Consider the following 27,079-nt stretch of genomic DNA (forward strand, 5'->3'; position numbering starts at 1 on the left):
GAGAGGGAGAACATGATCTATGAAAGAATGTGGCCAAAGGCAGAGGAGGGCAGAGGAGTGGAAGGGAAGGGAGGGGAGGAGAGGAGGAGAGAGCCTTGACAGTAGAGTAGAAGAGCCTTACTTGGGGAAAAGAAGTAGAATGAAGCCATGTACTGCACTGAAGAATGAGAAGAAGCAAGGAAGCTGTGGTTTGGCAGAGCAGAAGGGAGGCAACCAACAGGAAAAGGAATGGATGTAACCAGGGATTTTAGAAGAGGGAAGGATGAAAATGATATGAAGAATAATGTGAGTGAATAGAAGTCAGAATGACAGAAAGAATTTGACAAGACTGTGATGAGGAACTCTTGGAAATCTCGGTGTGTCCGTTACTCAAATGGACCTAAAGAGAACAGCATGTGCTGCTTCCGAGAGCAGTGATGCAATATATTAAACTTTTTCTCAGTTTTAAATGTGGCAGCAAACAGAACATGGAGAACACAGAATACCAAAGAGGAAAGGTACTAAATTTTCTGAGCTGAAAATAGTTGGAATTGGAGAGAACTAAGCAGAAGTCTTGTATCTGCTTGTCCTGTTCTTGCTGTTCCTGACCCATCTGCTTAGGACTGATTACAGAGAGGACTGTCGCCTTGAGATACTCTTGGTCTGATACAGTACAACCCTCCTAATGTTGTGTGAGTGTAGAAATTACAGTATCTGAGGTAGAAACAAAATGCAAAGAGCTTAATGCAATTAAGTTGATACAGGCAGGCACCTCTCACCCTGAGATGACAAAGCATGAAATAACAAGCCTGGTAGAAAGGATTTTTAATTAATCTATCTAAAGAGGAGTGGAGCTATGTAATTGGAGTATAACAAGGATATATTATAGGTAGGAGTGGTAAAAATGGTTCCCCTAGCCTGACATTTAACAGTGTATGAGACAATAGAATTAATAGGGAGCTAAAGAATGGAGAGTTTAGAGTAAATATGAAACAGAATAAAATAATACATGTTTACCAAAGGTAGGCTGTGTCCAAGTAATCTCATAATTTTCTTTGATAAGAGAAAACTTTGGTTTCCCTTAACAAGAAAAGTACAACAAATGTAATCTAGCTGAAATTCTGTGAAACTATTGCTACAGTGTGATTAAGAAATACTTAGATAAACTATAAAAGTTATTAGTACAGATTGGGGGGGACTGGTGGAGAGGAATACTGTGCATTTTGGAATATCAAAGCAATCTTTGATAAAGTGAGGGCTTACAGTTTGAAATGACAGGGAGAAACATGAGTGTATCAGTTGGTGGTGAGTTGTGAGGTGGCTATGAGAAGACAAGTACATTGCTGGAATATATTGTGTGAGGGATAGCAGAGAAATACTATCTGTTATGTAAGACAGGGTGATACCTTATGTGGAGTAGTACAGGGATATATATTTTTGATCACCCCTTTTCAAAGATGATAGATTACAAACCTGCATAGATATGGAAAATAATATAAGAAATGGAAAGCTCAAATACAAAAGACTAAAAAAAAAAAAAATCTTAGCATATTTATCTGGTAACACAAAGGTAGAGAGGGAATCTGAGGTAGATAACAGAGAGTAAGAAGAATTACTAAGGCAGAGGATAGTGTTGGCAGAAATACAGACGGATGTGAACCAGTTAGGAATATGTTAAAGGTGGAACTTAAGGCACTGGACCAGTTTCTAATTTCCTCTGAAGCAGAAGTGGTTGAAGGGTTTCTTAAAAAGTCCAAACAGAATTTATACTTAACAGAAAAAAGTGCATTCCTGAATCATGTGAGGTTCTGTCTGATTTGTGTATCTCGCTATAGCGTTACCTCTTTGAGATGCCCAGTGAGACAGCCTAGCCCACAGGATCATAATTATCATTTAGAAACTTCTGAAGGACCATAGTTATTTTTGAAATAACGGCTGGAATCTTAATGCAATTAACCTTCACATCTTATCACCTGCTGCTGGTCACCCCTTGGAGTGGATGAGTTGTTACCAATTCCCTTGTCTTCAATCTGCTGTTTACAACGTATCAGAATTAAGTAAACAGTGAAAATTAACAGATGAGTGCAATACTGGAAATTAATGACTACTTGACAGGATTCAACCTGGGGGACTTCATTTGGGATTTGCAGTGGGTATTTGCAGTGCATGGAGGTGTTGGCTGGGCAACAGATGGCAAAACCCCTGCACCATGCTTTTTTCTTTGCAAGCCGAAAGTTCTAGTCACAGTATATGTATTGCCAGAGGTATGAACGGCACTGCACTAGTTTGAGGGTGAGGTTTGTTGTCGGGATATTCAGTTATACACCAGCAGAAGCCTTTTCATGCTTCAGCTTACTGGAGTTACTCATTGCAACTGGCTAGCTGCTGAGAAGCAAATGTGAAGCAATTAGTGTTAATGAATAGTAGAACAAGATCAAGATATTTATTTTCAAAGTACTAGCCCATTATCCATTTTACACATGATTCGATTAACATTATTGCTTTTATAAAAATAATTTATGCACAGAAATAAATGAAACAAATTTGTTAGCTGGTGAGCTCTCACTACATTTGGCTAGCTAGCCCAGAGTTTTCCTTCAACAAAAAATTAGTTTCAAACAGATCTTTTAAAAAAAAGGTAAATTAGGACTATCACTTCCACTTAAGATCTATTTCAGTAACAAAGAGAATAAATCAAACCTGAAATAGGACAGGATCCAATGAGAAAATAACTCTACTCTGATCAAGTTTAATGCCAAAAATGTAGTTATTCATGGCTGCATTGCTAACGGCATTAGCTACCTAACAGGCAAACTGACTTAAAGTACATTCAGTTAATCTGGAGAGTTTCCTGCATTGCAGGAAAAATTCCGCTGAATAATCCATTCTTTCTGTATTTGCAGGTTGGATTGTTGTTTTATTTTTTAAACCTATTTACCACTTACAAAAAAAATATATAGATAGATATAAAATAATAGAATTATAGTATCTTAGAATCATAGAACAGTTCAGGTTGGAAGGGACATTAAAGATCACTTAGTTTCAAGCCCCTGCCATGGGCAGGGACACCTTCCACCAGACCAGGTTGCTCAAAGCCCCATCCAGCCCGGCCATGAACACTGCCAGGGATGGGGCATCTGTAACTTCTCTGGGCAACCTGTTCCACTGTCTCACCACCCTCGCAGTAAAGAATTTCTGCCTAGTATCTAACCTAAATCTACCCTCTTTCAGTTTAAAACTGCTACCCTTGGTCCTATCATTAGACTTTCCTGATAAAGAGCCCCTTCCCATCTTTCCCGTAGGCCCCCTTTAGGTGCTGGAAGGCTGCTGCTAGAGGGTCTCCCCAGAGCCTTCTCTTCTCCAGGCTAAAGAACCCCAGCTCTCTCAGCCTGTCCTCACAGGAGAGGTGCTCCAGCCCCCTGATGGTCTTTGCAGCCCTTCTCTGGACCCGCTCAGAGAGGTCCGTGTCTTTCTTACACCGGGAGCCCCACAGCTGAAGGCAGTACTCCAGATGTGTCTCAGCAGAGCGGAGTAGAGGGGAAGAATCATCTCCCTCCACCTGCTGGCCACGCTTCTTTTGATGCAGCCCAGGATATGATTTGCTTTGTGGGCTGTGAGTGAACACTGCTGGCTCATATTCAGTCTTTCATCCGGCAATACTCCCAAGTCCTTCTTGGCAGGGCTGCTCTCAGTCCATTCATTGCCCAGCCTGTATCCATGTTTGAGATTGCTCCAGCCCAGGTGCAGTACCTTGTACTTGGCCTTGTTGAACTTCATGAGGTTCACAGGCCCACCACTGTAGCCTGTCAAGGTTCCTCTGGATGGCATCCCTTCCCTCTAGGAAAGTAGGGTATCAACCACACCACTTAGCTTGGTATTGTCATAGATAAAGCAGGTTCTAGCATTCATCATTAAGAATACATAAAGTAAGCCTCATCTTCTGATCTTTAATTCAGAGTGATGTCTCAGGTTGGAAGTTCAGAATGCTTGCAGTGTAAGTTTCCTTGGATGTGTAAGAGAATAAGAGCCATGGTCGGCAGAGTACAGCACTGCCATTCTTCCTCAGCTCCTTCCAGTAGCAGGTGCAATGTTAAAATGGAAAAGAACTTTTTGCCGGCATGATACGTGAATGGAAGCTAACAATATGATGAACCAGCAGGACTCCAGAGGATCTGTTCGTTATACCTTGCAACGATGAATTCTATAATGTTGGAGAGAAAAGTGTTCTTTTTAAACATTCAACCTCTGTCAATTAAGCTTAATGAGAGCAGTATGCTGTTGGCAGCCAATGGCAATTTTATAAGCATGGTCCTAGCATTGCTGGATAAGTGTTTGCAAAGGTCTTTTTTTTTTTTTTTTTTTTTTTTTTTTAGGAACTGTTTTAGAGAAAAACAAGTCTTATTGTGGCAGAAGCAATAAAGGCAACTTAAAATCAAAAAAAAGAAAACCCAGCAACTGGGATTATTGAGTTCTAATTGAGATGTTTCAAGCATCCTCTTTGTCTCCCTCTTTAATTTCTCTAAATACTTATGAATTCCTAATGTCTAGAGAATATCATACTATGTTAAAATTTGAAAAGATCTTTTCCGGTGCTTTTTTAAATTCTGAATACAACAGTAAATTCTTTGTGCTGTTCTCAAGAAGTCTTCCCACAGACTCAGGGAGAAGCTGAAGAACATGAGTGCCACACTGATTGAGATCAAGGCTCTATCCACAAGCGAATGTGTAAGGAAGGGTAGGAACACAGGAATAATGTATCTTAGTCCTAAATATTCTTTCAGCTTTCAACTGTTTTCTGCTGTTTCCTAAGTTTGATGTGCTTTGGCACATAGACGGGAGTACTTTCTCAGTTTCCTTGAAACTGTGCAAAAATCTTGCATTTACCAATACCCTTTGACAAGGAGTTGCCCAGATGTATCCTCCTTATGTAGGAGTCACCTCTTTTTGTTTATTTTGAACTTTACCTCCACTAGGTTCACTTCATACCCATACTTTTTGTATCAGAAGAGAGAGTGAACAGTCAGTCCCTGTCCGTCCTCTCTGGGCCATTTAGGATTTCATAGACCTGTCTCATGACGTCCTAAATGACCTCTTCTCCAGACAGGCAAGTCTCAGCCTACTTAGTTTTTCCTGTTACAGAAACCATACCAGACTTGGACCAGATTTGGTTCCAAGTTGTCATTTATGATTTCTGAGATGGGAGAAGATGACTGCAGGCATGACTGAAGGTGTAGGCAAACTACGGATACATAAAGGATGTTCCAGATTATAGAATTGCTTTCTTTTTTTTCCTCCTTTGTCCTGTCATCTTTGTGTAGTCCTTTGAGTTTCATCCTCTTTGAAGCATGACTCTCAGTCTCCCTTGAGTCTGTGCAGAGCTCCAGAATGAATCAGAGAGCTGGGATACACATAATGTGAAGTCATGTTCTTGGTTCTGACCGTGACTGTAGTTTTGGCAAGTCACTTCACTTTTTCTTTTCATGTTCAGGGCACTCTCTGAGCTGTGTTAAGGATGAAAAGTTTCTTTTCAGTGTCGTCACTGTGGAGGAAATCATTCTGTGCTGGCAGTGATCAGTGCTTAGCAGGGGTCTGAAGATGAAATGCTTTGAAACACTGATGGGGCTTTGGGACAGTGGTAGTGGATGGGGATTCAGGGCTTTGGGGCAGCATGCTCTCAGAGAACTTTGTTCTGCCCTAACATTCTCACATGATTGCACAGAGCTGTGCTGGCATCATCCCCAGCACAGTCTGGTGACTTTTAAGCTCTGTCCTTCAGTTGCTGGCAACCAGGCTTCTTATTCTATTTGCTGTTTAATCTAGTTTGGATTTTGCTACTGATAGCACATACGCACACAGAGGACAGCACACACACAAAAAATAGGAATAGCGTTTAATAAGAAGATGGGTTATGAGGCTGTGATGGTCAGGCACACAGCTCTGTCAGACAAGCATACCAACCAGCCACCTGTTGACAGTCAAACAGCCCCTCTTATGCTCCCTTTTCTCCATTTGTCTATGCTGCTGCTTTACCCATCCACCTGGATTGTTCCCTTTCTCTACCCTTGTCTCCTTCCATATCAACAGCGTGCCTGTAATTACCTTTCCCCCATTGGTCACATTTTTGCTATGTCCATACCCAAGTTTGCTGTTTCTGGCATAGTTTCCTACGCAATCTCAGCCTTGCATGATATTACTGATACAGTTACCTAGGGACTGCTGGCCTTGCAAGATGCTGCTCCCCAGAAAGATTCCAGTACTTGCACACCTGCAGGTATATCTGCATATGTTCACATACACAGGCTTTCCTACTTGTGTTCCTTGGCCAGGAAGATGGGATTTTCCACGTTATCATAACAATTTCCACAAGAGCTGGACAGCAAATTGACCTCTGCATGTTGGGTGTATATTGTATGAGCTTATGGAACTGTGAATGCATCGTTTGAATTGCCCAATGATTGATGAAGGACTCCCAGATCCTATGATCTTTACTTGATACATGAGACCTTAAGCTCTCCAGACAGAGATGAGAGGATGCTCATGCATGATCTATCATTTGGTTTTGTTACTGAAGCTAATCATTTATGTTTTCATTACTGAAGCTAATGAATTATTATCAAGTGAGATAGGGGAGGGATCACATGTGTGCTTTTAGCTCATCCTGTCATGAAGTAGCTTGAAGGAGTTGAGAGAAGACAATACTCTGTCTTCACAGATAAGTACCTTCCAATTGAGCTAAGTCAGGAACAAACTCTAAAGTTACTGCAACTCAGCTGTAGATGGCATCTTGCTAAACTTAAAATCATTTCCTTAATTCAAGAGTCCTTATCTTTAGGTGCTGGTGTGAGGAGCTTCAAATTATCCTGTATTCAGTATCAAAGAACTCAAATTTTTCAATCACAAAGTCTGGATGACTTGTAAAAAGATAAGAAATAAATTTTCTCTTCCTTGTTTTTCTTTTCAACAGGGTGATGATATAACCAAGATCTCACAGGCTGCTAAAATAATGGAGCGGATGGTGAATCTGAACACGTTTGATGACATTGCACAAGGTACAGCCCTGCTGGGATGATTTTAAGTCAAGACAGAAGTCCTGTAGATGAGTGGCCACAGCCATAGCAAGGTTAGGACAGGACAGGATAGGATAGGATAACATTGCCCTGACTATGCACTTCCCTCCCTCAGCAGGTGCTGGTGACAGCAGCCAGTGCTGAGCAGCTGTCTGCTGGCATACAGGTCCAACCCACAGCAACATACTCGGTCTCAATGTTATTATGCAGGGTTTTTGCTGTGTCTGCTCAGCTCCACTCTGAAAGGCCACATCACGCTCCAGGTGTGGCCAAGTCACTTCTTGCTCCAGGCTTCTGCTTTCTTTTTAATCCTTTGCTATTAGATCATCACCTTTTCGGTGTGAGGACTTGTTGCTTGGTAAAATGCCTTTACAGGGCTTATGTGCTGGTTTGGAGTTGAGACTTAAGGACAGAGACAGTTTCTATACTAACATTTGGGTTGTGCAGAGGCTGTGAGGATAACAGAGTGTTTTTTTAAAGCTTCCCTGGCACTGCACTGTGCTGATTTATTTCCAGTTTATACAGCGAGACCTTTTATTTTCTTTTGGGGTTAGATTTTAAATATTTTGAGGATGCCTCGGATGAATACAGAGACCAGCAAGGAACCCTTCTCCCACTCTGGAAGTTCCAGCATGACAAAACCAAGAGACTTGCAGTTACTGCCATCTCCTGGTAGGTCTCTTTATTACAAACTTACCCTGGGCTGTTTTGCAGGGCAGTGGAATTGAATGTCATGGCACCTTACAAAGCACTGATGGTTTCTTTGGGAACACTGTTTCGAATAATTACAGTCAGATACCCTGGCAGCATCTAGACATGCCTGGTGCTTCTGAATGCAAAGCACCTTGTGTAAGGCTGAATGTGCCAGGCGTGTGCCATTCAGCAAAAGGTGAAGGCACAGCAGGCTCTGTGCAGCACTAGAGCAAAGTGAGTGCAGTTAGCAGAGCAGAGTCCCTTCCTGGGAGAGCTCTGATAGACATGTCATTGGACAATGTGCTGTAGGAATCAATCCTGAAAAGCCCAGGGGAGGAGAAGGGATAGCAACTATATTTTTGACAAGTATTGACACAGAAGAATTAAAGCAGCAGAAAGGGAAATGCAAACATTGCATGTGCCAGACAGGTAACATCATAAACACACCAGACAAGGCCTTTATGCATGATACATGCTCAGTCACTGCCCAGACAGCAATGGTATTTATGTACTGATACCTTACACAATTCAGTTTAGTAAGCATTTGCCCTGCAGTCCACTGTTGCATGTTTATTCCTGGTCAGTCCAAAAATCATCACTGGTACTTTCAAATCAAGTCTCTTTTTCTGAGATGTTATTGCCATGGTTATTACCATGAAAAAAACACTCACCGCAAACCCGAATGAGTCCTTTTTCTTTTTAACATGCTTGATCTTCCCCAGAACTGGCTTGGTTCATGCACTGAGCGTGAGACATACATAGTGCTCCTCTGCAGCTACCGCCTCTCACTTGTTTGTGGGGCACTGTGAACACATATGTGTCTTGCCAAAGAGGATGTATGGAGAGATAGAGCAGGACTGCAGTCTTCTGTCCTTTCAAGCCACTGCAGAAATTATACTTTCATAGAATATCAAGGATGCAGTTGTGTGAGAATTACAAAATAACAATAAACAAGACATAAAATTGGGAGAAAAGGCATCTTTAATAGGTAGTTTGTTCTGCTGTTATTCTTGTCTCCAGGAAATGATAACAGAAAGATGGACCTGAAATTGGAAGAATGACTCCAAATTGCCTTATGTAATAAGCTTCGCTAACTCAATTTTTATTCCCACCTTGTTAACAGTGACAGTGTGTTTAGTGGATAGGGCAAGATAGGATGTCTGTGTATTAGCCCAAGTTAAAAAGGAGGAATGAAAAGAGAAGTGGTTTTATTTTATCAATTCGTAATAGCAAGTCAGAGAAAACACTCATTAGATAATTTTCACAGACATTAATTTCACAGAATTGTTACCCACTGGTCGTGCTGTGTGAGCTGAGGGACAGCAACAGTACTGACCTGTGTCCCATGTAAATCCTACAGTAACTGTCCACGCACAGCAGAAGCTGTAAAGAATGTAGTTGTTTTTCAGATAAAGGAACTTTAGAAGACATAGTAGATGGCTAGTTGCTCATAGTCAGTATGCCTTAGCAAATATACTGATTCATCAACGGGTCAGAAGGGAATTTCCCTTCCTGGTCTGTGCGAAAGATCATGAATTCATGAACCAATAGCTATCTCTTGAAGCATCCCTCATTATTAAATAACGGGTAGGGAAAGTAAATGTATTGGGTATTATTCTGCTGTGGTTTAGAAACTCCTTTATTCTTGCCCCTGAAAGGTGGAAACCAACTCATTGCTGCCTTTTTCCTTTCTTCAAAGACCTCATTTATAAAAGTAAACTTTCCATGATTATGGAACAGATAAGCCAAGAAATGTTGGAGATTGACAGCATGTCTGTCTGTGCTCTTTCTATTCTTTTCATATACTGTTGTGGTCTTCTGATGTTCTGTTTTTTTATGCATCTTGAGCCTGGAAGAATTACTCATACATGAACTTCACTAGTGCATATGTTCAAAGGGTCAAGCCCTCAGACTGTATGCCATCCTGTGAGAACGCGCTCTTGATATTAATGTGTGAAACACTGTGTGTTTCTGTGGAATTATATGGTTAATAATAAATGCTCTCTTATGTATGTTTTCTCCATACAGGAATCCAAAGTACAAGGACCTATTTGCAGTGGGGTATGGCTCTTGTAAGTAACAAATGCAGAAGAATCATTAAGAGATTTAAAATATTAAACAGGTGCATTGAGGTCAAATCATGCAATACTCTGGGGCAGAGACTGCATCTCACAGCAAGGATTCACCTAATGTCAAAGCAGTAAATTGAGATTTAATTCAAGATAGGGATTAGGCGTTTACATTCCATAACACAAACATTCAAAAATGTACAGGCATAGGCAGCATTAGCCAGGGCTTTTTGGCTTATGACTGTGCTGATGCTCCCTTCAGTCAAGGACTTGCCTGTAGAAGCATGACTAAATCCTTTTTATCTTACTTGATAGGTTCTTATTTCTCTGTTTCTGCCCTTCTAATTGCTAAAAGACCACATATATTGTTTTGCTGGAAGTTAATAATGAGAGACTTCTCTAAGCATAAACTCATTACTTTCTTGTTAGGAGAAACCTTCCAGGGGTGTCTCAGAAGCTAACCTCTCCAATAGGGCACACCAGGCCTGGATGTTGTGAAAAGGCACTTTCCCTGCTATAGTGTCTGGGATTGGATATGTGATAATTTTAAGTAGCTTTGAACATAAATTCAAGGGTTGCTGTCTTAGTCCGTATTAATCTCTATCCAGTATTACTGCTGTCGTATTCAGGAAATGGAAAAGAATTCTAACAAGTTGATGTTTTCTCACCTTTGTTGTTTTGTTTTTGTTTGCTGTATGCATAACCTTCTCAGTTAGATATTTCATTTTTATGGTTTTTCAACAACATGGGCATCCATATCAACAACCTTGCATTTTCTTCTTTTCAGTATCTCTTCTTGATTACTGATTGCTATATTCTGAACTCTTGTCTTCACATCTCCCCCTTTACTGCTGTGTAGATGACATAACAATGTCACTAGTGAGTAGACATTCTCTTTTGTTCTCTTATTCTCTTCTACTTTCTAACTCTACTTGAAGTGCTCACTGTCTTTAATAGCTTCTTAGGAGCATTATGGTAGTTTCCCCAAGGATCACTGCTTCCCAGGGAAATCCCAAAGGGTGGAGACCAGTTGTGAGATAAGTTTTCCTGGCGTCTTTCTCACCTAAGTTATGTTGGCTTCTCAACATTATCTTCTCAGCAGACTACTCGGTAAATTTTTCAGGTGCCCTGAAAGTGCTTCTGGGACTCACAGTACTCTAATCTTCTTAGCTGTTAGTAGCTGCTGTAGAGTCACATTGCTGGCATTCTCATATAGCGAACAGTGACCTTAAAGCCTCAGCTTTACTTTAGATGGGTGTTCACAGATCACAGAATGGTCAGGGTTTAAAGGGACCTCTGGAGATCATCTAGTTCAACCTCACTGCTAAAGCATATTCACCTAAGGCAGAATCATGTCCAGGTGGGTTTTGAATGTCTCCAGAGAAGGACACTACACAGCCTCTCTGGGCAGCCTGTGCCAGGGCTCTGTCACCCTTAAGGTAAATAAGTTCTTCCTTGGATTCAGGTGAAACTTTCAGTGCTTCTGTTTGTGACTGTTGCCCCTTATCCTGTCACTGGGCACCACTGAACAGAGCCCAGACCCATCCTGATACTCAAGATATCTGTAGACATTGAGAAGATGCCCCTCCCAGTCATCCCCAGGGTAAACAGGCCCAGCTCCTTCAGCCTTTCCTCATAAGGCGGGTGCTTCCGTCCCCTCATCCTCTTTGCAGCCTCTGCTGGACCCTTCCCAGTAGTTCCCAGTCCCCCCTGAACTGGGGAGCCCAGCACTGGGCACAGCACTGCAGGTGGGACCTCACCAGGGCAGAGCAGAGGGGGAGGATCCCCCCTCGACCTGCTGGCCCCGCTCCTCCTCATGCCCCCCAGGGTCCCACTGGCCTGCTTGGCCACCGGGGCACACAGCTGGCCCACGGGCAACTGGCTGCCCACTGGGGCACACAGCTGGCCCACGGGCAACTGGCTGCCCAGCAGCACTCCCAGGTCCTTCTCCACAGAGCTGCCCCCCAGCAGGTCACCCCAGCCTGTGCTGGTGCCTGGGGCTGTCCCTCCCCAGGGGCAGGACCCTACATGTGCCGCTGTGGAACTTCATGAAGTTCCTCTGCCCGACTCTCCAGCCCGTCCAGGTCTCTCTGAACGGCAGCGCAGCCTCCTGGTGTGTCAGCCGCTCCTCCCAGTTCTGCATCATCAGCAAACTTGCTGAGGGTGCGCTCAGTCCCTTCGTCCAGGTCAATGGTGAATGAGTTGAACGGGACCGGGCCCAGCACCGACCCCTGGGAGCACCGCGAGCTACAGGCCTCCAGCTGGACTCTGCGCCGCTGATCACAACCCCTGAGCCCTGCTGTTCCGCCAGCTCTCGATCCACCTCACTGTCCACTCATCTAGTCCACACTGCCTGAGCTTACGTGTCAGGATCTTATGGGAGACAGTGTCAAAAGCCTTGCTGAGGTCAAGGCAGACAACATCCACCGCTGCTCTCCCCTCATCTTCCATCAGAGAAGGCTATCGGGTTGGTCAGGCATGATTTCCCCTTGGTGAATCTGTGTTGACTCTTCCTGATGACCCCTTTTCCTCCACGTGCTTTGAGATGACCACCAGGATGAGCTGTTCCATCACCTTTCCAGGGATGGAGGTGAGGCTGACTGGCCTGTAGTCTCCCGGATCCTCCTTCTTGCCCTTTTTGAAGGCCAGAGCGGCCCTGGCTTTCCTCCTGTCCTCAGGCACCCCTCCTGTTCTCCATGGCCTTTCAAAGATGGTGGGGAGCGGCTTGGCAATAGCGTCTGCCAGCTCCCTCAGCGCTCTGGGTGCATCCCGACAGGGCCCATGGATTTGTGGGTGTCAAGCTGCTTAAGTGATCTCTAACATGATCCTCCTCGACCAAGAGAGACTCTTCCTTTCTCCAGACTTCCTTTCTTGCCTCCAGGCTCTGGGATAACAGAGGGCCGGCCTCGGCAGTGAAGGCTGAAGCAAAGGCAGCATTCAATAACTCCTCTTTCTCTGTCCCTGGGTACCAGGGCACCCACCTCAGTCAGCAGCCGGCCCACATTTTCCCGAGTCATCCTTCTCCTGCTGAGGTACTGGAAGAAGCCCTTCTTGTCCCTGACCTCCCTCACCGGGTTTCATTCCAAACACACCTTGGCCCGTCTCGTCACCTCTCTGCATGTTCTCACAGCACATTCTTACTCATGGTGATGCACCGATCTGGAGCTTGGAGGAAGTGATGCTTGAATGCTAGCCAGCTCTCTTGGACCCCGCTACTTTCCAGAGTCCTAACCCATGGCATTCCTCCAAGTAGATCCTTCAAGAGGCCAAAGTTAGCTCTGCTGAAGTCCATGCTTGTAGTCCTACTTGTTGCCCTGCTGCCTTCACGCAGGAACCTGACTCCATCTCATGGTCACTGCTGACAGGGCTGCCCCCAACCTTCACAACCCTAACCAGTCCTCCTGCCTTTCTCATGACAAAGTCTAGGAGCTCCTCCACTGCCTGTGTCAGAAAGTGATCACCAGCACTCTGCAGCAGCCTCCTGGACGGCGCGAGCCTCACTGTGCCGTCTTCCCAGTGCCTATCGGGCGATGCAAGTCCCCCAAGAGGACCAGGGCCTGCGATCGGGAGGCCACCTCCAGCTTGTCTGTGAAGGCCTCATCACCTTCCTCTTCCCGATCAGGTGGGCTGTAGCAAACGCCCACAACAGCATCCCCCACGCTGGCCTGCCCCTTCCCCTTTACCCACAAGCTCCCAACTCCTTCTGCATCCACCCCAGGGGAGAGCTCGACACATTCCACTTGCTCCTGCACACAAAGAGCAACTCCACCACCTCTCCTTGCTGGCCTGCCTTCCCTAACTAGTATGTAGCCACCCATGGCAGCACGCCTGTCAGGCGAGCCATCCTGCCATGTCCGTGTCCTTGCAATGGCAGCGAGATCACGGCCCTGCGACGGTGCACAGATCTCCAGTTCTTCCTGCTTATTCCCCATGCTGTGTGTGCTGGTGTACAGGCATTTCCGAGAGGTAATCAAGCACGCAGGTTTCCCAGGAGAGGTGCAAGTGTTTCCGCCATGGCCACACACCCCCTTGAGGTGGCTGGCCTTCTGGTTCTCATCTTAGGAGGCAGCTAAGGAGCATATATTGCTGCTCTGGTTGGCCCAGCTTATTCCCCAGTTGGATGTGATGGCATGCCACTTTGGACCTCTCCTGCTGAGTCATTCAGTTTAATGCTTGCTTCACCAAGTTAGCCAGCCTGCCTGCTGTTGTTAATTAACAAGGGGATATAGATGAATGACTGAAATTCTGAACTATTTTAAGTCTCCACTAGCTTTTACTGAGAGCTTGTGAAGATCACAGCAGTACCCCGTCTGCACATCTCCAGGGCATTTGCTCCTTTGCAAAGACGTCCCCCAGAGCCTTGCCATCATCGCTGACACAAAGCAGAGCGGGGCTGAGAAAAGAACAGTATCACAAAGGTAGCAGAGCCTTCTCCTTGCTGCAGGAAGAGGAGAGACTGGAGAACACCACAGTCATCAGATTTGTGCCAAGGATTAGGTGTTTTGACCCAGTCAGTCTCCGCACTATCCCTAGCAGAAGAGTTGTCCTTCTTATCTGAGTATTAGTATTTTATCTTGTTTATCTTATTTAATTAAGAGCTGAGTCTTCTGTAGAGCACTATTCTCCGTATGGCTTGAAATAAAGATCAGTCATGGTGCTACTGGTAACCAGTGGTTGAGAATTGTGGGTAGTATGGTTAGGCACTACAAATTCTACCCTAAATACCCCAACCATAGAATTTTTTTGTGGAGGACTGAGTGGGGGAGCCAAAGAGAGTATGTTACCAGTAGCTACATTGTTGCCCACCAGCCATTTCAGTTAATCTGTGTGTGCTTGGGGTGGACAGTTTTGCTGGTGTTCTTTGTGCTGAAAAGGTTAGAATTGGCTGTGAATATTCGGAACTACCAAGGCAAGTTGTTTGGTATTTAAGGGAACACCTTGCTTTGAGTGAATGCTGAAGGCTCTCAGCTGTGATAAAATTACTAATGTAATTCACTGTTGAGAAATATAGTGTGGTGGGATAAGAAACTCATCACTGGGCTCCAAGGAGATTGCTGTTATTCAGGAAAGTGATCTTGAAGTCATCCAAATGCATGTTTCTTTTGAAACACTTGGTAGTGCTCAGCAGTAGTGATAAAGACAAAACAAAAACTGATGGGAATTACTATGAAAGAAAAAGAAACAAAACTTCCGGATATGGTGGAAACACAAGAGAAAACTACACATAAAGCAGCACTAGGAATAACAACAGAAAAATAAAAAGAGGACAAAAGATTTGTGATAAATGACATCTTGATTACTGTGTGCAGTTCTGGCTGTGAGCTCTGAAGAAAAATGTGTTAGGCTGTGGAAGGACTGGAAAATGCCAAGAAAGGGCAGCAAGGATGAACAGAAATACATATAATAACTTTTGACCAGAGAGCATAAACAGACTAGGATTCTAGTCTCCCTATAACAGACAAGGGAGAGAGACTTGGTATGGGTCTGTAGAATCCTGAGTGGTATGGGGAAAGTGAAAAGGGGTCAAACGTTCATTGTTGCCCGTAATACAAGAATAAGGAAGTCCTTAAGAAATTATGGAGTAGCAGGGCTAAGACAAATTTAAAACAGGATAATATGATACATAATGAAGTTGTGGAACTTTTTTTCCTCCTTTTGTGATCTGGAAAGCAGAGATACACATGGATTTAAAAGAGGTTAGATAAATTCACGGAGGGCCAGTTTGCTGTTGGAAGGACAAACCATCTGATTCAGTAAGTTCATAACTGCAAGTTGCTAGAGCGCTTGAGTACGTACAAGGAGATAGATCTATATTTGCTGAGGTTCTTATAATATTTAAGCAGTTGCTACTCAATACTCTTGGAGATAAGATACTTGGCTACAGGGATCTTTGGTGTGGTCCCAAGTAGTCATTCTTACATATCTCTGTGCTTTGACAATGAAACCAGATAGGTTGCCTTCATTTATACTAGTCAGGATTCTGTTCTTTTTGCAAGATTGCAAAATTTCATTCTTCTTTTAAAATGACATTCTTCTCTTGAAGTTCATTCCATCTGAGCCCTGGAAATGTTCTTGTTAGTTTGCCAAGAAACCTAGATTGGCCTGACAATCTCTTTAATTCAGCAGGCAGCAGCTATTCCAAAAAGCAGATTAGGATCATTCTTTGCAAAAGAAAGCATGGTGAGAAGTGCTCAGGATACTCCTTGCCTTGTACAGCACAGCAAAATCTTATTGTGCTTACAGTCCCTATGCTCAGAGAGTGTAGGAATTGGGCAGTAACTTCCCACTTCCCTGCCACCCAGGCACAGGAGGAGAAATATGGGCTCAAGGATGGTAACCTCCCTGCTTAGCCTGTTCAGACATTTGTTTTAAGTTGTTACACTAATCAAAACCCTGGTGTGTGCTTTCTGGGTTGTGCAGACTTATTTGTGGTTTGTGTTAGTTCTGCCAGGGTCCATTGTGCCATGGGCAATGCATAGATGTAGAGGAAAGCAGACCCTAAGTCAGTGGCTTGCCACCTAAGTGGGAAAGAGATCCAGAAGACTTCTTATCCCATTTTTACAGCAGACACAGAGGGCATGGTTCATCTCAGCCAGCTGTGTCAAGCTAACAGCTAGGGGATGAGTCTCTGCCCTAAGGTTTCCCTTTAGTCAGAAATGACAGATCAGCACATCCAGAGGCCATCCATCCTGCAGTAAGCCTGGTGTCCAAGGATCTGGAAGGGGTGGTCCCTCCACACGGACTGTGGAGTGACCCTAGGCAGAGCACCTAGTCTAGATGCCTGTCTCTTAGATGGCTAAAATGAGGTGAGAAGAATCCTGGCCAGAAGAAATAATCCTGGAGTCACACAGAGGCTGGGGTAGAAAGCCAGGAGCAGAACCCAGATCTTTGGGTCTGTGGTCGCCATAATTACATTACCAGTCTTTTGTGCAGCATGCATTTGGGAGTACTGCCAAAACACAAGTAACACATTTGTCCTACTGCACAAAGTATACTTTTTGAAACAAAAGGTCCTTTGTTTGCTGTAGGTCCATTTCACTCCAGCGTGGCGAGTTCTTTACAAAGAGGGCCCTAGCCTCTCCCTTGCTTTTGTATCCCTTTTCTGGAGTTTTCACCAATGATTTATTTGGAAGGGGTTTCTGATGCTAATGGCATTTCTTTGGCATGAGGCAGCCTCTTCTGAACAAGGAAGTATTGTCATTGTAATTTGCAATTCACGGTTTGTGCTGCTTGGCTGGAATTAATTTTTATTCCCATCAGGAGGAGCTGTCTTTCTGGTTTTGTTTTTGCATAAATGAGATTACTGGGTTTCTCACTAGTCTGGCAGCCTGCAGTGCAGGGTTCAAAGAGCCTGTGGTGGGTGTTGGGCTTGTGTTCTGGCTTGCTGATGGGAGCACTACAAATACAATCTCATATCTTTGCAATCACCTCAGTTCATGTTCCAGAAGCAAGCGTGCCTCTGACAGCCTTCAGAGATGGCTTTTTATGTGTAGCTCCATCTGTCAGCATGAGTTGAGTAGGGAAAAAGTATCTGTATGGCCAATGTATTTTATCCTACTTTGCACTTAGTGGATATAACTTGCCAGTCACAGCAGTGCATGAGGGGTATGGATTCACAGCCTAAGCACTGGCAATCTGAGGTATCTGGCAAGGCTATCTACTCAGTTCTTCACAGTGCTTAGTCTGAAATGGGGCCTCATGTAGACGGAAGTAGACTACATAAAGATGCCTATACTGCTCTAGCTTTCTTGTGTAAAATCAGCATAAGCAGTGCTAGTACAGGGTCCTTAAACTGGTGTGACTACATCCAAAGTAAAGAGTTGTTGTGACTCTGTGACTGAACTAAATTGGTGTAAAATCTGGGCCAGAGCTTTCACAGAGATGAGCTGGTATTTAATAGGTGTCCTAAGGCTTCCTGGTGCTGAGGACTCACGGTTGAACACTGAGATCATGGGAGAGCTCTTGTTGCACTCTCCTATAAGAGTGACAGGTAAATACAGGGAGACTGAGTGTACTTAGTGGACAGTCTTGTATTTTCCCATTTCTCAAATGCACTGCCCAATGAACATGAACAGTCTTTTATTTACAGCCGTTTACTGATTGAGGCTGATGGATGGTCATTGCAATAAAGATATCCCCAAATAAGACATGCCCAGAGTGCTTTGGGAATAGGAAGAGGAGAAAATGGGCCGTGGCTTAAACAGCAAATGTACTGCAGCTTCCCACTCACCTCTGTGCTTCATAAGCATTGCTTGCTCTGCTGGAAGTCTCATCCCACAGCACTTCTGCCACTCTTCAAGTCAACTGAATAAATTCATCCTCAGTGCTCCTTGAGCACTTACCACTAAAGGATGAAGTACAGCTCCTCAAGGAGCTAGTTTCTCAGTAACACTGAGAAACTTTCTTTCCTGGAAGTGTAGTGAAGATAAGATAGCAAGATGAATGTCAAGTAAAATTGGCATTGTCATGGAATGTGCTTTTCTTACCTTGGAAACAGCTTCTCAGCCACGATCTGGTCCTGCACAGACAACTGAAATGAGGATTCATTACAAGGCACCATAATTGGTGATGAGTATTTGCAAAATCAAGCATTTTAATTACAGATTAAAATAAAGAAAATAACTGGTAGCAAAACTGTATCACTTATAGAGGGGAAAAGTCATCCTGCAGGGACTGAGAGAGAATGTTTGGAGGTGTGCCATTTTCCTCTCCCTCTTTTTGTGCAAGAAGCCTGGGTCCCCTCTGTCTAGAAGGCAGATAGTGGAAAAAATAATTAGTAGAGAACTCCTAATTCACTATTCACTCCAAAGTTTTAATGAAAAATGAGATCAGCTCCATATTACACACCACTTACTTAGGTTTGTACACAGCCTATTCTGAGCCCCAAAGACTTCTGCTAAGCTAAATACTTTGTTTTCTAGCAAAATATTTCTCTGCCAAATATGAATTTGAGAGGCACAAGTAAGAAATTATAGAATAATAAAATGGTTCACGTTGGAATGAACCTTAAAGATCATTTAGTTAGAGCCCCCCCGCCATGGGCAGGGACATCTTCCACTAGAAAGCCCCATCCAGCCCGGCCATGAACACTGCCAGGGATGGGGCATCTGTAACTTCTCTGGGCAACCTGTTCCACTGTCTCACCACCCTCACAGTAAAGAATTTCTGCCTAGTATCTAACCTAAATCTACCCTCTTTCAGTTTAAAACTGCTACCCTTGGTCCTATCATTAGACTTTCCTGATAAAGAGCCCCTTCCCATCTTTCCCGTAGGCCCCCTTTAGGTGCTGGAAGGCTGCTGCTAGAGGGTCTCCCCAGAGCCTTCTCTTCTCCAGGCTAAAGAACCCCAGCTCTCTCAGCCTGTCCTCACAGGAGAGGTGCTCCAGCCCCCTGATGGTCTTTGCAGCCCTTCTCTGGACCCGCTCAGAGAGGTCCGTGTCTTTCTTACACCGGGAGCCCCACAGCTGAAGGCAGTACTCCAGATGTGTCTCAGCAGAGCGGAGTAGAGGGGAAGAATCATCTCCCTCCACCTGCTGGCCACGCTTCTTTTGATGCAGCCCAGGATATGATTTGCTTTGTGGGCTGTGAGTGAACACTGCTGGCTCATATTCAGTCTTTCATCCGGCAATACTCCCAAGTCCTTCTTGGCAGGGCTGCTCTCAGTCCATTCATTGCCCAGCCTGTATCCATGTTTGAGATTGCTCCAGCCCAGGTGCAGTACCTTGTACTTGGCCTTGTTGAACTTCATGAGGTTCACAGGCCCACCACTGTAGCCTGTCAAGGTTCCTCTGGATGGCATCCCTTCCCTCTAGAATATCAACTGCAACATGCAGCTTGGTGGCATCCACAAACTTGCTGAGGGTGCACTCTATCCCACTGCCTATGTCCCTGACAAATATGTTAAGCTCTACTGGTCGTAGTATGGGCCCCTCAGGGATACGCTCATCATTGGTCTTCACCTGGGCATTGAATAGCTGACCACAACATGGATTGCAACCATCAGGCCAATTCCTTATCCACTGAGTGGCCCACCCATCAAATCCATGTTGTGGTGGGTTGACCCTGCCTGAATGCCATGTGCCCACCAAAGCTGCTGCACTGCTCCCCTCCTCAACTAGACAGGGGAGAGAAAATAGATCAAAAGGCTCATCAGTCAAGATAAGGACAGGGAGATCACTCAGCAACTACCATCATGGGCAAAATACACCTGACGTAGGGAGATCAGTTCAACCTCTTACCACTCAAATCAGAAAAAAACAGTTTCCCCCACCCCCCACCCCTCCCCTCTTCCCAAGTCCAACTTAATTCCCCATTTCTCTACATCCTCCCCCCAAGTGGCGCAGGGGAGCAGGGAATGGGCGTTATGGTCAGTTCATCACACGTTGTTTCTGCTGCTCCTTCTTCCTCACACTCTTCTCCTACTCCAGCGTGGGGTCCCTCCCACGGGAGACAGTTCTCCATGAACTTCTCCTACATGAATCTTTCCCACACGCTGCAGTTCTCCACACACTGCTCCAGTGTGGATCCCTTCCATGCCGTGCAGACCTTCAGGAACAGCCTACTCCAGCGTGGGTCCCCCACGGGTCCACAGGTCCTGCCAGCAAACCTGCTTCAGCACGGGCTTCCCAAGAGGTCCCACAGCCTCCTACAGCATCCACTGGCTCTGGCGTGAGGTCCTCCACTGCCTGCAGGTGGATATCCGTTCCACTGTTAACCTCCATGGGCTGCCTGCCTCACCATGGTCTTCACCACGGGCTGCAGGGGAACCTCTGCTCCAGTGCCTGGAGCACCTCCTCCTCTTTCTTCCCCACTGACCCTGGTGTCCACAGAGCTGACATAGTCTCACTCCTCTCTTCCACTCGTGCAGATTTCTGTCCCCCCACTTTCTTAGTATGCTATCACAGAGGCACTACCACTGTCACTGATTGGCTCAGACTTGGCCAGTGGTGGGTATGTCCTTGGAGCCGGCTGGCATGGGCCTCACTGGACATGGGGTAAGTTTCTGGCATCTTCTCACAGAAGCCACTCCTCTGTCGTGCCCCTGCTACCAAAACCTTGCCATGCAAACCTACTATACATGTCTCTCCTTTTTAAACACAAGAGTGTTGTGCAGGACAGTATCAGATGCTTTGCACAAGTCTAGGTCGATGACATCATTTGCTCTTCCCTTATCCACCAATGCTGTAACCCTGTCATAGAAGGCCACCAAGTTTGTCAGACACCATTTGCTTAGGGAAGTGTTGTTGGCTGTCACCAATCACCTCTGTTTTCCATGTGCCTTAGTAGTTTCCAGGAGTATCTGCCCCATGATCTTGCCAGGCACAGGGGTGAGACTGCAATTCCCTGGGTCTTCCTTTTTTCCACTTTTAAACAGGGGTTATCTTTCCCCTTTTCCAGTCACTGGGAACTTCATCACTCTGCCATGACTTTTCACATATGATGGATAGTGGCTTAGCAACTTCATCTGCTAATTCCCTCAGGACCTGTGGATGCATCACATCAGGTCCCATGGACCTGTGCATGTTCAGGTTCTTTAGGTGCTTTCGAACCCAACCTTATCTTATGGTGGGCAGTACTTCATTCTCTCAGTCCCTGCCTTTGAATTCTGTGAGCTGGGTGGTGTGGCTAGAGTACTTGCCAGTGAAGACTGAGGCAAAAAAGTTTTTGAGTACCTTGGCCTTCTCCATGTCAGTTGTAGCCAGGTCTCCTGTTTCAGTCATCACAGAGGGTACAGTTTCTTCCTTTGTTGTCCTAGGTACATGAAGAAACCCTTGTTATTTGTTACATCCTTAGCCAAGTTCAGCTCCAGCTGTGCCTTGGCTTTCTTGATCCACCTTCTGCACTCTTGGGCCATATCCCTATAATGTCCCCAGGATGCATATCCTTGCCTCCACTGCTTATGCATTTTGGTTTTGTGTTTTAGTTTGGGTAAGAGGCTTGACTTAGCCAAGCTGGCCCCCTGCCACTCCTGCCCAACTTCTTGCATGTCAAGATTGAGAGCTCTTGCGCCCTAAGAAAAATGTTTTAAAATATCTCCCAGCTTTAGTTGGCTCCTTTATCTCTGAAGGTGTTTTCCAAAGGGGTCACACACACTACCACCCTAAACAGTCAAAAGTTTGCCTTTCTGAGGTTTAGGATCCTGACTTTACTTTTTACCTATCCTGTACCCCTCAAGACTGAGAGTCCTTCTAGGCAATGATCACTGCAGCCCAGGCTACCTCCAGTCTTGATGTCTCTGGTAAGTTCTTCTGCGCTAGTGAACAACAGGCCCAGCAGTGCCTCTCCTCTGGTTGGACTCTCCATCACCATGTCCAGATAGTTGAAGTCCCCTATTGGGATAAGGACCTGTGAGCCCTCTCCTTGTAGGAGATGCCAAGGTACCCCTTCCAAAGGAAGGAAATTTGTTAGGCACCCTGTACCCTGACGGTTTCCAAGGGTTGTTCTTACATCATCTCATGATGCTGTAGAGAGACATTGAAACATTAAAGTCTTGTCCATGTGTGTTAGAGCATGTACTCTCTGACAAAAGAGTGTAGGATCCTGAGGATGTAAGCAAGACACTTGTGCCAGGCATCTGACGGAATGTTCTGTATCGCTGCAGAATTGTGCCTTGTCCTGCCAGTACCTTCTCTTCAGCTATGGACAGCCTTTTGATAAACTTGCAGAAAATGTGAATCTGGGAGCTGCGTTACATTTCAGGAAAACATTCCTTCCTGATGCAATAGAACAATCAAAGCATTGAAGTATAAGCTGTGATTGTAACTCTCCTAAGGTGTTCTGAATGTGGAGAGGATGGTCCTCTTGGAGTCAAGAAAGAAAGTAATGGACAACAGGGCTGGATCTTGTGCTACCTTCATGTGCTGGCTGGAGGATTTTACTTAAAAGATGGGTCAAAGCATATCTTTTTAGAATGATGTTCAGTTTCCTTGTCAAAACTCCATGTGATGGTGAGTCCTTCACCTCCCCTGCTACACTGTTCCAACTTTTAATTGGTCTGCCCCCTGATAAATGGTATCTCAATTTGTCTAACAAATTTTCAGCCACTGAAACTCCTTATTTGGCAACAAGCTTAAAAAGCCTTTCCAGCAAGTCCCTTCTCCATAAGTGATGTAAATGCTCATATTCATTGATGAAAACATCTCTCATTTTCTCTTCTTTAGGCTGAACTCATCAAACCTTTCTACAACATACCTGCATTCTTCTTGAGTGCAGAAGCCATCACTAGCCATACTTACCTAGTTTCTCTCTTATGCATGCCACCCACTGTTGTGTCATCTTCAGGCTTTCTCAGCAAACATTTTATATCATTACATAGATAAAAAGGTTAACCAGTGCTGGACAAAGAACTGATGCCTGGGAACCTGCCCTAGAAACATCTCTGTTCATTTCTCTTTCTATTTACTTTAGGCTCTGGCAGTGAACCAATTTTTAATTCAGCTAGTATGTGGTCTCCTAATTCTATGTCATACACCTTTTAAAATAAATTATTATGATGTACTTAACTGAATGCCAAATGAATACACAGACACATTTTTGTCAGCGTGGTTATTTTGTCAGTCATCCTGACAAAAGGGACGGTGGCTTTGACAAGACATTTACTCCATAGGTGCAGGGATCTAAGTAATAGGGGAGATAAATCAGCAGGGCTGGGGTCTGTTCTCACACTGAAAGAATCTCACTGCATACAGGTAGGTCTGTGATCATTAGTTCATGTTAACTACTTGTTAGAAGTCATAATGCTTTATCTGATCTTAAAACATAGATAAATCCTTCAAGTTTTCTGTGAGATCTCAGTAAAATTTGGAAGTAACGACTTGTGGAGCCCAGCTCTCTGAAACTCACAGATACATTAGAAAGTCCTAAAAAATAGAACTGAAAAGGATTTTAAAAAGTTTATAGTTCATCTCCATGAAAGATAGTACTTTGTTTAAAGCATGGGTTTGAGGACTAAACAGTACACTTAATGAAGACTGCACACACTGTAATTCCTGGTGCAGTTGAGAGCAAAGCCCTACAGATGATAGGCAATCTTTGTGACAAGGACGGAAGTGTATGTTTGAGAAAGAGAACTCTAAAAGCCTGAAAAGTTTGACTTAACAGTATAGGCTATGGGTTTAAGGAGGGTCAGTGTTAGAAATTGTACCAGGTGCTTGTGCATAATTTTCTTCTCTGCAGTAGTAGATTTAAAGGTTCCGGATTGGATTTACATAACAATCTTCTATTAAATTTGGCATTTTCTGATGAATGACCGAAGTGCTTTAAGTAAAAGCACTAAGTGAATTGAATACTGTCTAACAAATTCAGATCTCTCAACCAGCTCACAGAAAATCTTTTCCAGGTGTCTTTGGAAATGTTTCATGTATTTAAATTATGTTCCCAGAACCAGCAGAGAAGTATTCTGGGAGCAGAGGTCCCTGCCAATTTTTCTCTAAGCTACATGAGTTTATTCTTATACTGGGAATAGAGACTGAAGAGCTTGTCAGAGAAAGAAAAAGCATTGTAGATTGCTTAGATGAAATTCCTTGTCTTGTACAAGGCTGCGTGCACATGCAGTTCATGTGAGGGGACTGCACTGGAGGGGGGGTCCTGGCAGCTCCCCAGTCACTGATGGCCTGAGTGCTGCACCAGGTCCAGCAATGAGCTTCAGTCTGTTGGGACCACACAGTAAAGCCAGTGAAGTTTCCTGAGTGTAGTACTACAAATGGCTGATAGAGTCATGTGGCCCACAGACCGCAAAGAGTTCATATTGCACTCTGGATTCAGTTTGCTATTTGGCCTACATTTCTATAAAACACTAAAATGCTATAACAGACCCCAGCTTTGGGAAAATGTCTCCATTACCATTCAGAGGCATGTGCCCAGCACTGATCTGAAGTTGATAAAATCAAATACATCTTCAATTGTAAAAGACCCAGGAGGTTCACCCTGACTTTTCGGTAACAGGTTTCAGAACTGTGTTGTGCCAACATGGTGGCTGAGTGTTTCCTTTTAGCTGTTAATGTACTGTTTATTGACATTTTGGATATTTGTACTGTAAATTGAAAGAATGTCACCTTTTGTGAATGCTGGTAATGCCAGTTATTAGTGGTAGTTGATACAAGAGTTGATGATATCTAACTGTCAGCAGTGAATTTATGTTGAAAAAAAAAACAATCACAGAATTAATACATAATGGTTATTTAGTTGCCAATGATTTTAATTTATTATATTTGTCATATTAGGCAGACTGAAGCCCCACTAATATGCAAAGTTGCTACTGTAAGCCAATACCACAATACAGAAAACTAATATAAAAAAAATAAGCATAGAGAAAAAAATAAAAGAATATGTAAGTTTTATGTGTGAGTTGTTGAAGAGCATTTGTGTGGACACTGAGTAGCCCACAGTCAAAAAGGAAGACCCAGGAGGACATGGGCCTGCTCTGTATTAATTTATGAGTGCTGTTTGTGCTGTGTGACTAAGAGGTTTTCCATGACTACATTCTATTAATTAAAAGAACCTGCTGGGAAAAAAAAAAGGCAGGAAATAAAACCTAGCAATCAGATGCTTCTGAGGCAAGCATATAAAAAGTCATTAATAACTAGGTCTAATGCTAATCTATGTTTTCATCCGTGAAGAAGAACTAAACAGAAAATCTCTGCTGATAAAATGTTTTGATGAGAAAAATATCTGGGAGGTGGTAAAAAATGGGACAGTCAGCTCAAAGAGCAATTTAGATCCCTTTGTAGCAGAGTACAGGGCATCAGTCTGCGTTACAGTGTCCAAGCATACGTTCAAAGAAATTCAAGCAATGCAACCATTGCGGGAGCCCTATCTTGAGGAGCAGTGATTTTAAAAAAAGCTTGTGATGAAACCCCAATGCTGTACTGCGTCAGAGGTCCTTGGCTCTATACAGGTGAGGATTTGCAAAGGAACTGGAGAGGCTAAAAGAGCCCTTTTTATTTAGTGCTGGAATGACCACTTGGGAAAGGCATGCTCACCACAGATGACATGCCAAGGAAAAGGATGGTAAACTGGGAAGGGTTCAAAAAAGAATGAAAAAATGATATAAGAACAGGATGACTGACCTGGGGAAACAAATTCAAGGAATTCGGCTTGTTCAGCTTGTCAAAGAAAAGCTTATTAGGTAGTTGGATTGCAGTCTGTTAACTCCCTGTATTGGGAAAGCAGATCATGTAACAAGGGGATCTTTAATCTGCCAGACAAGTGATGTAACAAGATCAAAGAAAAACTGGAACTACATGAATTCTGGCAGAAGTGTAGCTTTTTAATAACAGATGGGTAACTGAGAACAGTTAGTTTTGGCATGTGGTAAATTCCCAACCTCTGGATATTGTGAAATGTGGAAATTTTAAAGATGTTATATTTCTCTCTTAAGTTTTAGTCTGTCACAGCCATGACTTTTTCATTTAAAACAAGATTAAATGTAGAAAAATCTTATATTCTTTATATCTTATATTCTTCAGGAGTTTGAGTCTGATTTATTCACTCTTCTAACCTTTTTAGAGGCTGCTTTCTGTACTGTCTGGTGTTGGAGGCTTTAAAGTTCATCTGTACTTTACAAAAAAATCTGTGTCCTCCTCCATGTCTGAGAGTCTTTGAAAAACCTCACTGGTGGAATCAGTGTTAGAAATTCAAGCTATCATACACCCAGTTTATTGGGATAACTAATTGTGGCCAATTAAATGTAATTACACTGAAAATTACAACACTTTAAAATCTATTTTCCAAATACAAAGTATCTCTTACCACACATCCAGGCTCTGGGAGTGTAAAATTGACAGTACATATTAAACTGTCAACTCTGTTAGTAAATATAACCTAATAAGTATAATACAGTAAGTGAATCATATGAAAGATTAATTTCAGTTGGTGACTTAATTACTGCTTTGTAATTCAAATTCTGTAAGCTTTGCCTAGATTTCCTAGCCTTAACCTTTTAATTAATTTAATTTTAAATCAACTGATAACATCATCTTTTGCTGTAGCATTTTGTTAATCATGAAATAGTAAAGAGCTCTGTTGATGTGTTTGGGGAAAAAGATGTATTAACAGATTTTATAGAGCCTGGGGATCAAAGGAGCTGCTCAGCCATCCTGTTGTGTCTCTGGTGTATTGCAGTCCATTAGCTTCCACCCACTTACCTCCCTGTCTAGCCCAGTTAGTTTAATTAGTGTGTTTTTATCCACAGGAGACTAAACATTTCTGTGCCATAGAGTCTCACCTGTTTGATAAAGCCAGTTTGATGCCTTCCCTTTCTTAGCTTTGTCCC

The 27,079-nt window shown here is 43.8% G+C and overlaps 1 protein-coding gene across 3 annotated transcripts in view; it reads left to right on the forward strand.

The window, feature by feature from the left end:
* Positions 1–27,079, forward strand: part of DNAI1 (dynein axonemal intermediate chain 1) — a 150,702-nt gene that overhangs the window by 27,226 nt on the left and 96,397 nt on the right. For all 3 annotated transcript variants that reach the window (XM_005436899.3, XM_027801990.2, XM_027801991.2), the window contains 3 exons: positions 6,944–7,028; positions 7,601–7,718; positions 9,768–9,811. In XM_005436899.3, the coding sequence (XP_005436956.1) occupies positions 6,944–7,028; positions 7,601–7,718; positions 9,768–9,811 (247 nt within the window). The remainder of the gene's footprint in view (positions 1–6,943; positions 7,029–7,600; positions 7,719–9,767; positions 9,812–27,079) is intronic.

Source organism: Falco cherrug, chromosome Z (genome assembly GCF_023634085.1).
Source record: "Falco cherrug isolate bFalChe1 chromosome Z, bFalChe1.pri, whole genome shotgun sequence".
NCBI classification, from domain to species: Eukaryota; Metazoa; Chordata; class Aves; order Falconiformes; family Falconidae; genus Falco; species Falco cherrug.